We start from the raw sequence: 13,791 nt of genomic DNA on the forward strand, positions 1-13,791 counted from the left end.
AGTGCGTGCTATCCTTTGGAATACTGCATACGGAATGAACATGTCGTGGCAATGAGCTTACTCACAATAGTCGCTGCACGTTGTGCAAGTTTTCATCATTTTTACATCATGATACAGTGATAAATTGCTAATAAGGCCAATATTGAAAAATGTCATTTCCATAAAAGGCACAAAGCAAGTATTTTAAGTTTGCTGAATTTTGACCTGTCACGTCACATCGGGATGTCACTGAAGTCTGAATCTGAGAAAAGTTCACAAAACTAGTAGGTCCAAGTCTTACAGCCAATCTGGTAACAATTTAAGAAGGCGTCAAGGTACAATAAGTAGAATCCCCAGAGTGATTGTTGTAATGTTTTAGCCACAGCCTTCAGTTTATTTCTTAAATTATTTATGGATGTCTGTTGTCTTTTTATAGGGGCCTAAATTTGTATTTGCTGCTGTTGTACATGGTGTATATAGAATCTATTACTCCGAGCCTGTAAGCGTCATAGAGATACGACAAACATCATTCTACTCTAGTATAAATATCAGGACCACTCCATGCGTGCAAACTACAGTTTAGTAATGATGGATAGAATATTTGTTGACAATAAGCATGTTCAGCAACTCATGATCTGGTACGAGTGTCAGCGATGATTATTTCCACAAGGAATTAGTTTCATCCGGAACAAATATTGGCAGTCTGTAAATAATCAAGTCTGGACCAGACAGTCCAGTGATTAATATCATGAGCATTAATCTCTGCAATTGGGATCGATGACATGCATCAACCAAGTCAGCGAGCCTGACCACCCGATCCCGTTAGTCGCTTCTTCTGACAAGCAAAGTCACTTTTTACGGCAAGTATGGGTTGCTGAAGACCTATTCTACCCCAGATCTTTGTTGCACTGGACATCATGCAGGTTCAACATGCAGGATATGTGTGCAATGCGTGAAGCCCATTTATGGTTTCGCCTTACTTGAAGATGCAAACGAGGACAAAAAACATGCCCACTCGCTTACTGTTATGTTTAAGTGTATTTGTATGGAAGTGCCGTTTAATTGAACAAAATATCTGAACTTGAAAGTCACAGAATATATTCATTTTCATGTACGTACTTTAAGTTTGAACAAAATATAAGAAACTTTTCAGACAGGTATTCATTTAGTATGTACAGTAATATGACCCTGTCTTTGATTTTATGATTGTATTGTTTCAGATGCAAATGGCTTGCTCAATGGCACAGAGACTGGGTTGTCGTTTTGCCTACATAAAAAAGCACATGGTCTTCCGTAGGCAGAAGCTTTCCCCTGCAGTGTGTTCATCCTGTTTCTCCACCGACAACTCATCAGTGCAACAGGCTGCATCAAATCATCCTGTCAGTGTGTCTCTGCGTCTCTTGTATGATGAATTTAATAATCAGAAATTACCTTTTCGGAATCACCTCCATGACAGTAAAATTTATTCCATGAATCATGGACATCACAGTGTATCAACTACAGAAAAGGAAAAAGTCAGAACTTCCTTAAAGCAGTGCCGGTCTGTTACTGATGTTTTTCACAAACTGGACATTCCCACAGATGATCATGATGATAAATTAGGGGGTTTGGCATCACAAGCTCTACTGAGAATATGTAGTTTACAAGAAGATGAGGAAGCAAGTAGCAGTCTTAGTGAGTCAGAACCAATTCTTTGTAACACTTTAATGGATGAATTATATGACATGGCCGGAAGAGACCTGCCATCTTTGCCCAATAGTACATTACTCTCTCTAGGTAAAACTTTTCTGCAGTTTGAAAATACCAAACACCAGTTTTCTGAATCTCTAATAGATGATATGAAAAGACGTATAGTAGAACTACAGTTCACCATGACCGATTTGCTTACTCTGGGTGATGTGCTGAAAAGGAATGAAAAGTATCAGGAATTGGTCAGCTTGATTTGGTTCCATATTGGGAAAGGTTGCAGCAACATCGATGTCTCTCCCATCCTTGGGACACCTTCTCAGTCTAATGTCTGCATCATGGAATTGATGAAACTATGGATCACATTAAACACCAGCAGTACCAGTGAAGAAATGGTGTCCATCCTCAATTCATTGGTTCGATTAAATGTTTCTAATAGAAGAATCCTGGAGAGTTTTAGCAGGTTTATTAGCAAAACATTCGTCAACACCAAGGACACGGATATCATGCAGGTTGTACATGCCTACAACCATTTCCATCATAGTGATCGTATTATTATGGAGGCTTTGGAGAACTATGTTGTGTCACACGGCTCCCGACTGACTACAAGTCTCCTTGCTCTTGTAATGGAGCATTGTTATGCCAGCAGAACCTTATCACCTTTGATATTTGATAAAGCTGCCACACATTTCTCAGAAAATGGACATACGTACAATCCACTTCAGATTTACTTGATCTTGCGACCTTTCGGACATCTGAATTACTTCCCCCAACCACGGCACAAGTTTGTCAGTGAAGCTGAAACTGTTATCTTGAAACAGTTTTTCAATTTTGAAGCCCACCATGTGATCGAACTTGTGTGTACTTTTGCCTTTCAGGCAAATTTCTCACGTAACTTTGCATTGAAAGTATTCACTCCATATTTCTTCGGAAAGCTAGCACGTGAGTATTACTGTATAGTTTAGGTAACATTTTGCAATATTACATTCAAAGATGAAACCCACAAAAGCTTTATTCTGGTGTCAACATGTGTCAGTTTGTATTTTCTCACATCAAGTGGTCTAAATATGCAACTCATATCTGTTCAGTGTTTTAGCTTGTTCGTGTGAAATCCATTTTTCAGTCTGATCATTAATTGGTTATGTCTTAAAATAACATAATTGGCTGACGTGAAAAGGGGATTTAAAAAATTCAGCTTGTTAATTTCTGTTTGTTGTATCATTATTTATTAAGTTATTAAGACAGCCCCTGTATTATTTTTCACAAACACACTGTTTTTCGTTCTTTCCTCAATACATAAATGTTTGTTTTAGAATTGGACTCTGAGCAGAGGAGACAAGCGAGTGAATATCTGCTGATGTTTAAAACAGCTGTTATCGCGGAGACGAACATCTGGAAGGAGGTGATGTCTCAACCTCATGGCAGCATGATGGCTGGTAGGTCAAGGTCACGGGGATCATTTCTGAACCCTCCATCTCCAATGTTTTCATGACAATCTGACAGAAGTCAAGTGAGTGAGTGAGAGAGTTGTGTTTAACGCCGCTTTTAACAGTATTACAGTTATATCGCGGCGTGTCAGCTTAATGTGGGAGGAAAGCCCGAAGTGATGCAGGTCTCAGACGTTTATCACTTCGGTGAAACCCACGAGCACAGGTATGGTGCTGACAAACCTAGAAACATAATCGGGTCGAACCGGGATTCGAACCCACAATCATAGGTTTCTGGCGTGTCCAAGGGACGCAACTCTGCACAGCAAATGCCCATGGAAGCCACGGGGAGCCCAGTTGTCTTAGGTGCCACACTTTCCTGTACAGAGTATGTCAACACCATACCGGTGATGGTGGGTTTCACCAAAGTGGTCGCATCACTTTGGTCTTCCCTCTAACATCAAGCAGAAATGCCGTGAGATAACTGGAATACTGTTGAAAGTGGTGTAAGCCAAACTAATACTGACTAAGTCCAGTTTCCACCCTTGCCAAACTATGATTGAATTTCTGGGCTTGATCGTAGCACCATCAGTGACTATTAAAAGTTATGTCCCTCCTATTAACCAATCAGATTCCACCTCTCATATCAGAACAGGTCTTCAGCAACCCATGCTTGCCGTAACAGGCGACTATGCTTGTCGTAAGAGGCGGCTAACAGGATCGGGTTGTCAGACTCGTTAACTTGGTTGATGCATGTCATCGTATCCCAATTGTGTAGGTCGTTGCTCATATCAATCACTGGATTGTCTGGTCCAGACTCCATTATTTACAGACTGCCATCATATAGCTGGAATATTGCTAAGTGCAGCGTTAAACAACAAACAAACACACTGCCTGGCGATCCTATCTAATACTTTTACTATACACATGACGTGAACTGTGGTATCTGTTACAGGTACAGTCTCAGAACTACAACACTCCTGGGGTGAGTGTTTCCTTTTGTTCAAATTTATCTTTGTATTAATTTTGTGGGCACAATTATCCCAGTCGTCTAAGGCACTGCAAGTTGCTGCGGGAAGACTATGATCGTGGACAAGTATATCAAATTTGAGCATAATAAGTCTCAGTACCCAACTATGCAACCTAAGACATGCCTTCTGTTGATGGGGGAGTATCTAGCAGGGCGTGGAGTCGTCCCACAAGTGACATCCTTACCTTCACAGCTTGCTGTGAACAAGGCGTCTGACCTTGGATCAGAAGGTCAGATCGAGGTTCGAATCCCATCATGGCCGCTACACATGGATGACAGCACAGCAATATGGCCACTACACTGTCCAGTTCTGCTATGAAGGGCCCTGTCTCACAAGGCAGTCATAAAACTACACCATCTATTCAATAGCATGTATCCTCAGATCATAGGTTTTCGGACATGATACGTTTTTGGACAGTCGTGTTTATCGCGATTACTCATGCTATAACAAGTGGGTGGCGTCATACAGACATTGTAAATACTCAGATGATGGACCAATTTTAAAATAAAGTCGTCTTATTTAAGTGAGATGCTCTACAGTTTTTCTTGTGATTAACGAGAAAATTACAAATGTTACTTAGTGTCCGAAAACCCATAACACGGGGATATATACCCCAATTCTCTCTCACAAAGGTTGTGGGAGACTTCTAACTGATGCGTTAACATTTCATTGACAAAATTAGAACAGATCATTTCCAATTTCAAGTTTGCAAATTATTTTTCAGATACACCATATGTAAACGAACAAAGTTCTGAAATGTGCCAAGCATTAGAGTCTCTACTTGGACAGAATGGATTCAGGATGAACTGGGCACCCAGGTCCTCAGCATTCATGATGGGTAGGTATTGGGTGGAGACTGGTGGAGGAAAGCTGGTGGCATGGCTTAGAGCATCATTAAAGGGGCACTGATCTAAAGCAATTCCCCGGGACTGGTTGTTGCCTTTGTTATTTCCCCGTGAGTACCCGGATGATACGCAACGCAACTGAGCGTGACAAGAGACTGGGCTACCGTCTGCAAGGACAGCTACCGGTAAATAAACTTGGAGGCAATATTTGTTTTACGCATTTTGGATCACTGATTGGTTAACAGTGATCTAAAAAGATTTCGAAAAAGGGCGCATGTTAATTAATTTCTTCAGCCTAAACAAACAGACATTAAGAACAGCGGAGCTCATCGGATGTCGTCATTAGGAAATACCCCAGATGGTTATAGTTTAATCATAAAAAAAGCATCCATGCAGTCAGTGAAAGCATTTTCAGATTTCGGATTGTGTGGAAAATACGATTACTACTCCCTTGTCATCCACGTTTTCTGGTATAACCCTACACTTGTGTATTTGTCGTCATTCACTTGATGCTCAGTTAATGAATTTATTACAGGTATAATTAGTGGTAGCACCACTCAGATTACTTGACAAAGGTTCCCATTTGGCATTTATTGTGTCTCTTGGGTAATTATTCAATCTAAATACAGGTTTGAAGTGAGGTGAAATGTGTGTTATGTAATATGCACGTGGCAGCCCAGCAAGAGATGAATGATCAGTTGATTTACTTTTTTGTGAATCAACGGATCGTTCCTTGTCATCAAAGAATTAACAGAAAATACGCTGATTGATTAATCACTGTTATCTTGCACAGTGGATATGTCAAAAGTGAGTGTTTACATGTCTAGGTTTACTAAAACAAAGGGCATACACTCATATCATGGCGTGAAGTGCCGATGTAAAAACAACATACTTTGTTCAAAGGGTTAACCGATAATACCTTGATTGATTGCTCATTGTTATCTAACTCAATGGATTTTTTTAGGAACCGTGGACGTTATGAAAATAGTTGTCACGTGGGCTTTCTCAGCCGACCTTTGAGACTTGACACCTATGTGAAACACCTGAAACAATCTAAGTGATCAGTTGAGAAACGAACACGGGTTATAATATCCCGAAACGATATATATATTTTAAAGTATTTGATTGTTACAGAGACATGTGACATCGAATAAGTTTCTTTGTACAGCTGCAGACGTGTAGAATATTTTTCCTTTGTGTGGATATTCATGGATACATTCCTTGAACAAGAAAGCTGCCTAAAATTATACACATAAATTTGGTAGGTTATAATTATGATATTTGCCTTTTGTTTTCCTTCATTTGCTGTAGCATTGAACAGATTTATTCTTGTTCCTCTACGTCTTGTTTGGAAAATTCTTCGATGCGCGATAGACATTGTTTTCACAATACAAGTCCTTTTTTTTGTAAGCGTGTATATATTACAGTCAATTTGTAAAATGTGATTCTCTCAGGCAATTTATAAAAATGTGTAAATATTTCAGTCATTTTGACTGAAAAATCTGTCCATTTCTTTAGAAGATTAGAAGCCAAACAATATAGAAATGTACTTTTTAACCGTAACATTTACAGTCTCTTGGTGATGATATTAAACATAAAAATCTTTGGAATTCGTTTTATAATAATACAGATGGACATATTTTTCAGTCAATTTGTAAAATAACTGAATATTTAGGCGTTTAATAAATTTCCTAAGTGAAAATTTTGCACGTTTTGACTGTAAAAATATAAACACGATAAAATAAGCAATACTCAGGAGAAAAATTTACTTTGTGTTGCAAGTCAAAATAGTGGAAACGAAATTGCACAATAACCAAGCAAGTGACTTATCAAAACTTCGTCACCATTACCGATACTACCTACAAAGATACCTACATTTCCTTATTATTTCCAAAAATGTGTTTCATTTTATTGATCAATGTGACCATATGCCGTTATAGTTATACTATCAATAAAAGTGACAAATGCGCTTACGAATTGCACAGCACAGGTCGCGAACTAGTCTAGATTTCTACTGTATCATCCGGGTACTCACGGGGAAAAACAATAACAAAGGAAACAACCAGTCCCGGGGAATTGCTTTAGATCAGTGCCCCTTTAATACTTCACAGGTTTGTATGCACTACGTTCCTCATCACCTGTGAATACCTATGTCTGCTTTGAGGTGTAGTCTGTGCAGTAAATCAAGCAATGGTGTGGTTCAAAGGAGGGTGTAACCAGCAAGTACTCCGACCAATGAAAGTTCAGGTTACATCACACACAGTACTCCGACCAATGAAAGTTCAGGTTACATCACACACAGTACTCGCACCAATGAAAGCTCAGGTTACATCACACACAGTACTCGGACCAGTGAAAGCTCAGGTTACATCACACACTGTACTCACACCAATGAAAGCTCAGGTTACATCACACACAGTACTCACACCAATGAAAGCTCAGGTTACATCACACACAGTACTCAGACCAATGAAAGCTCAGGTTACATCACACACAGTACTCACACCAATGACAGCTCAGGTTACATCACACACAGTACTCCAACCAATGAAAGCTCAGGTTACATCACACACAGTACTCCAACCAATGAAAGCTCAGGTTACATCACACACAGTACTCACACCAATGAAAGCTCAGGTTACATCACACACAGTACTCAGACCAATGAAAGCTCAGGTTACATCACACACAGTACTCACACCAATGAAAGCTCAGGTTACATCACACACAGTACTCACACCAATGAAAGCTCAGGTTACATCACACACAGTACTCGGACCAATGAAAGCTCAGGTTACATCACACACAGTACTCACACCAATGAAAGCTCAGGTTACATCACACACAGTAATCCAACCAATGAAAGCTCAGGTTACATCACACACAGTACTCCAACCAATGAAAGCTCAGGTTACATCACACACAGTACTCACACCAATGAAAGCTCAGGTTACATCACACACAGTACTCCAACCAATGAAAGCTCAGATTACATCACACACAGTACTCACACCAATGACAGCTCAGGTTACATCACACACAGTACTCCAACCAATGAAAGCTCAGGTTACATCACACACAGTACTCACACCAATGAAAGCTCACTTTACATGAAACCTGTCACCCCTACACCTCATGTCAGCCCTATGTATTCACGGGGATGGAGAAACATACTGTACATAACTGTGTTTGTTGTTTGTTGTTTAACACGGCACTCAGCAATATTCCAGCTATATGAAGGCGGTCTGTAAAATAATCTAGTCTGGATCAGACAATCCAGTGATTGACAACATGAGCATCGATCCAAGCAATTGGGGTACATAACTGTGATGAATTGACAATGCGCTCAGAGAGACAAGATCTCTGACTTGTGTATCTACTTATTTCCTAAATCATTTTTTGTATTCTCTGTATCATGTTATCATACCCTAAAGACCAGGATCATTGTTAACAATATTAATCACTGGAGTGTGGCATTAAATAACAAACAAACACAAACAAAACATGACCGCAAATTTAAAGAGGAGAGACCCATGTCAGGTAGGTGGAGGTTTCATGTAAAGCCACTGTCTGTTCGTATTTATGATATTGGAAGTTGTAATATTTGAGTAGATGTTTACCAAACATTCAAATCCCATGTTATCAAGTTTGAAAAATTAATAAACTTGTGAAACACTTGGCATCACTGACATTAAACAGTCATTTAGGCACCTGATTGTATCCATCTTCCCAAGGCAAGGGAGTTAACTGACTATAAAAGTCCAGTTTCCAACCTTGCCAAACTAGGCTGGAATTTTGAGGCTCGATCGTAGCACCAGTGGCTTTTATGAGTTATGTTCCTTCTATGTCCCTCCTATTGACCAATAAGATTCCACCTCTCATGTCACTTGCACTTGCTACAAGCATAATGACGTAATATGATCTAATCGATAATCAAGATCTATATTGTAATAAAAACGGGTCTTATCCCGCAAAGTACTTCAAATCGATGGCAAGTTGGCAGTACACATGCTTTGCAAATCCTGCAGTTGACCGAAATCTGCATGTTGAAATCTGTGTTGTTTATGAACCGGATGTCTTGTTTCTTACAAGGTTTTGATTGGACTATGCATAGACTGGTTACTCCAGCCAAAATGTAACTCCGGAACACCAGCCTAGTTCGCAAGGTTGGAAACTGAACTTTTATAGTCAGTTTACGCCATTGCCTCAGGAAGATGGATTGTACCTTGATTTTAAGAAAAGCTGGACTTAGTTGATGTTGAAATAAAGTGGAATCTTCCAGACATAGTGGTCCATGTGAAGGATGGGAGGCCAGTAGAAATACAGGAGGAAGTGGACTGTGACAAGAGGTGAGTGGCAAGACCAGATGCAGTGTCTCGAAAGTGTTAGCAAAATAGAATGTTCATACCTCTTGAAACTTGGTTCCTCTGGAACTTTATTTCTAGTAATAACTGCTTCACAGAAACCAGGGGCGGTCGGGTAGCCTAGTGGTTAAAGCGTTCGCTCGTCACGCCGAAGACCCGGGTTCGATTCCCGACATGGGTACAATGTGTGAAGCCCATTTCTGGTGTCCCCCTCCGTGATATTGCTGGAATATTGCTAAAAGCGGCGTAAAACCATACTTACTCATTCACTCACTCACAGAACTCATTAACGAGCTAGATGTATTCCTGTCCAGACTAATGTCTCAGCAAACTAATAATTGTTGACCTTACAAGCAGCAACACCTCCTGTGGGGTCAGCAGATCCTGTGACAGGTCCTCCTGTGGGGTCAGCAGATCCTGTGAGAGGTCCTCCTGTGGGGTCAGCAGATCCTGTGAGAGGTCCTCCTGTGGGGCAGCAGATCCTTAAGAGGTCCTCCTGTGGGGTCAGCAGATCCTGTGAGAGGTCCTCCTGTTGGGTCAGCAGATCCTGTGAGTGGTCCTCCTGTTGGGTCAGCAGATCCTGTGACAGGTCCTCCTGTGGGGTCAGCAGATCCTGTGAGAGGTCCTCCTGTTGGGTCAGCAGATCCTGTGAGAGGTCCTCCTGCGGGGTCAGCAGATCCTGTGACAGGTCCTCCTGTGGGGTCAGCAGATCCTGTGAGAGGTCTCCTGCAGGGTCAGCAGATCCTGTGAGAGGTCCTCCTGCAGGGTCAGCAGATCCTGTGAGAGGTCCTCCTGTTGGGTCAGCAGATCCTGTGAGAGGTCTCCTGCTGGCTGGGTCCACATCTCCTGTATAGGCCCAGGTGGCCGACCCGTGAAGATCTGGGGTAGAATAGGTCTTTAGCAACCCATGCTTGCCGTAAAAGGCGACTATGCTTGTTGTAAAAGGCGACTAACAGGATCGGGTGGTCAGGCTCACTGACTTGGTTGATGCATGTCATCGATCCCAATTGCGTGGATCGATGCTCATGATATTAATCACTGGATTGTCTGGTCCAGACTCGATTATTTACAGACCGCTGTCATATAGCTGGAATATTGCTTAGTGCTGCGTTAAACAACAAACCAACCAACAAACAAGCAACCCAGGTGGCCCAGTTGTCAAGAGGACGCCACTACCCAGTCTTTGAATATCATGCTAATCAGCTACCCTGAGACTCCCAAATAGTGATGACAAGTAATAATCCAATTATGGTAGTGCTCATTGACTGGTAGTATTTGAGGGCTATCATTTCTAAACCAGTTGTCAATGCTTCAATTTTGCTCCAAATTGAAAATGAAGAGCCATTCATATAAATGTATATGTAAGCTGACAGAAAATGTAAACATTGTGAACAGTAATTGTTGTGTCTTATTCAAGCAGGATTACCTAAGTAACTAGGGAAATAAGGTTTACACTAGTCCTCTAAAACAAATTAAATTTGAGTAGCGCTGAAGTCTGAGTAGTGCTGGTGATGGCTTCGAAGATATGTCTTGATGATGTTTACTGCTGTAATGTTGTATTTTTCATATCCCTTGTTGTAGACTTGGGTTGTTGATAAGGCGACCGGAGCACTACCGGATCAGACATAACTCTCATCCTCGTCTGCTGGGGAAGTATGTGATGATGAAGAGGCATCTGTTAAGAAGTGGTTACACTGTGTTGGAGGTAGGAAGCAATGGATAGCACCATCTTTACTGATATCATTGACCCGTGAAGAATAGGGTTAGAATAGGTAATCAGCACCCCATGCTTGCTGTAACAGGCTTTGCTTGTCGTAGGAGGCGACTAACAGGATCGGGTGGTCAGACTCGCTGACTTAGTTGATGCATGTCATCGTTTCCCAATTGCGTGGATTGATGCTCAGGATATCAATCACTGGATTGTCTGGTCCAGACTCGATAATTTACAGATCGCCATAATATAGCTGGGATATTGCTGAGTGTGGTGTTAAACAACAAACAAACAAACTTATATCATTGTGGTATTTTTTAATATTTGTGTGGAAGATGTGTGATGATTGTCATCAGAATTGACTTACTTTACACACACTTTACCACACAGTCATCATCTAAATGTTCCCCAATGATGTGGATGATTGCTCTTGCTGTCAACCACTGGTTTACTTCAACAAGACTCTATCACCACTTATTAGAGGCAGATGGGAAGGGCTGGAATATTGCTGACATGGATGTAAAACAAACTTCACTCACTCACTTCATTAGAAAGGATAATTATTTATCCGAATATGATGAGCAAAATTGATTCTTGTCATGAAATATTAAAAAACAAAACAGGTAAGAACTTTGCTCAAATATGACATTAGAAAAGACACACATTGGTGTCACGTCACTAATTCCCGAGTTAACAAACAACCAGCAAGGTAATGATGGAACTGAAATCCAGAAACCTGTGAGTTGGGTTCGAATCTTGGTTCTCCTGATTATGTTTCTAGGTTTGTCAGCACCATACCTGTGCTCTTGGGTTTCACCAAACTGGTAAACATCTGAAATCTGTGTCACTTCACCTGTGGGCTTTCCTCCCACATTAGGCTTACACACTGTGATATTACTAGAATATTGTAAAAAGTGGCATGAAACCCAACTCACTCACTCACTCTTCCCAAAAATACAATCGTAGAACTTTTTAAAAGAATGCATAACCTGAATAGAGCCTATATCGTGAAGTCAATAATTCATAGTGTCATGACTAAACAGGTGTTGAATTTGGGGAACATTGGTATAGGTCTGTTGGCAGATGACATTAAATTTAATGAATAAATTTTTTTAATGTAAAACCAGATGTAATAAAAAATGTAATTTGTATAACTGAAAATAAGTGTGTGATCACATGTGATGGTACGGTTAGACAACAGGAAAGATCAATTTACACTTTTTTTATTCCCTCTCGATGCATTATAACAGATAAAGACAAAATTAAGCACATTTGGTAATAGTTGCACAAAATCAAAGTTGTTTTAACAGTTAACTGTATACACGGATATTTAAATAACTGTAAAAATGATGATAAGTGTCCATCACAGATGACAAAAAAATATCTTGTGAGATAATCTATTTGACCATGTCAAAGTGTGCAGCTGGTTAGATGTCTTTTTGTTTTCTCTGTATTAGGTGTCAGGTGAAGCTGTTGACAGGAACAGCGACTTGGTGGAGTACTTCCGGAGGCTGCTGCAGCCCTACCTTGTCTTCAGGGAGGATCATGGGGAAGCAGGGACTACTGTTTCGGAACCATGCAGTCAAAATGACTGAACCTAGTACACATATTTTTTTTCTATTTTTTACAAGGAATTAGTTTCTCATTACCTCAATGTTGATTAGTGGGATACCACTGTGTTAACCATATCATTACTTTCTGTTTTATTTTCATTTTTATCCCCCCCCGAATATAGTCGACACCTTGTCTGTCTATCCATCCGTAATCATTTTGTTCAATATTTTTCAACAAAACCTGGCAGATATATCACACAGATCCTGAATTGGTGCCTTTTGCTACTTTCAGATTATTGTCATTTTTAGTTTTCTCGATTTCCCTGGAAACAATTTGGACTTAGTTTCAAAAGGGAGGGGAAGGTGTCGTTTCCGGAGCACAACTTGAAAACTGTGAAAGACTTTTCATCCAAACCTGGTACATGTATTAACCAACAGCTGAAGTGATGCCTTTTCCTATTTAGGAATTTTTTATTGGAAGCAAGACAGACTTAGCTTAAGTGGAGGTAGGTGTTGTTTCAAGACTAGAACTAAAAATCATTTTTCATCCAAACTTGGTCCATGTCTTACTCAAGGGCTGAAGTGGTGCCTTTTTCTATTTAGGAATTTAAATTTTTAAATTCTTTTGCGTTTCCATGGCAACAAGCTGACTTTGACTCTGTTCATAGTGGTGTGTTTGACTGGACCATATCTCTAAAACTAATAGGTACTCTTTCTTGAAACTGTGCACACACAAAGACCAAGTTGTCATCTGGTGCCTTTTGCTATTCAGGGATTTCTAGAATTTAACAAGTTTGATTTTGACATAGAAATACAAAGTTCGGAATCCCAATTCCATGGTATTGTTTTGATAGCTCAATAACTACTCTTGTATACGGACAGACAGATTACATAAAAATTATCACATTACTGGTAAGTTGGACTCAAAGTAACAGTCAGGTGATGTGTTCTTTCGAATTTGTGGGGAACGTGGGGATTTGTCATCTTCTTGTTAAATATTAAAGATGGCTGACAGGGCATCTAATAGAAGGAAGCGGGTTTAAAATCAGTTGTATATTGAACTAGATAGCAACCAGGACAGCTACCAGGTTTGAAATCAGGTGACTATCAAGATTGACAGCCAGAGGATAAATATTGTCATGACTCAAGCAAGAGTCTCATGTTTGTATTAAAAAAGTGACACAGTTTTGTCTGG

The 13,791-nt window shown here is 40.2% G+C and overlaps 1 protein-coding gene across 2 annotated transcripts; it reads left to right on the top strand.

Annotated features, from left to right (window-relative positions):
* The first annotated feature begins 17 nt into the window (after positions 1 to 17).
* Positions 18 to 13,256, top strand: LOC124151317 (FAST kinase domain-containing protein 3, mitochondrial-like). Of its 2 annotated transcripts, none has more exons than XM_046523723.2 (8): positions 18 to 314; positions 1,200 to 2,607; positions 2,979 to 3,101; positions 4,048 to 4,077; positions 4,848 to 4,961; positions 9,251 to 9,317; positions 10,914 to 11,037; positions 12,501 to 13,256. In XM_046523723.2, exons 2-8 carry the CDS (start codon positions 1,200 to 1,202, stop codon positions 12,636 to 12,638), a joined length of 2,004 nt encoding a protein of 667 aa, XP_046379679.2. In that variant the 5' UTR covers positions 18 to 314; the 3' UTR covers positions 12,639 to 13,256. The 2 variants fall into 2 exon arrangements, with proteins under 2 accessions (XP_046379679.2, XP_046379686.2); XM_046523730.2 differs by having other exon boundaries at positions 18 to 263.
* Positions 13,257 to 13,791: the final 535 nt, after the last annotated feature.

This window comes from Haliotis rufescens, unplaced genomic scaffold, assembly GCF_023055435.1.
Source record: "Haliotis rufescens isolate VD_foot unplaced genomic scaffold, xgHalRufe1.0.p SCAF_4, whole genome shotgun sequence".
Classification (NCBI taxonomy): Eukaryota; Metazoa; Mollusca; class Gastropoda; order Lepetellida; family Haliotidae; genus Haliotis; species Haliotis rufescens.

Coding starts and splice junctions, on each gene's coding strand:
- LOC124151317 (XM_046523723.2), top strand. CDS start 1,200: ATGCAAATGGCTTGCTCAATGGCACAGAGACTGGGTTGTCGTTTTGCC. Junction 2,608..2,978: donor TTTCTTCGGAAAGCTAGCAC/GTGAGTATTACT, acceptor TGTTTGTTTTAG/AATTGGACTCTGAGCAGAGG. Junction 9,318..10,913: donor GAAGTGGACTGTGACAAGAG/GTGAGTGGCAAG, acceptor CCCTTGTTGTAG/ACTTGGGTTGTTGATAAGGC.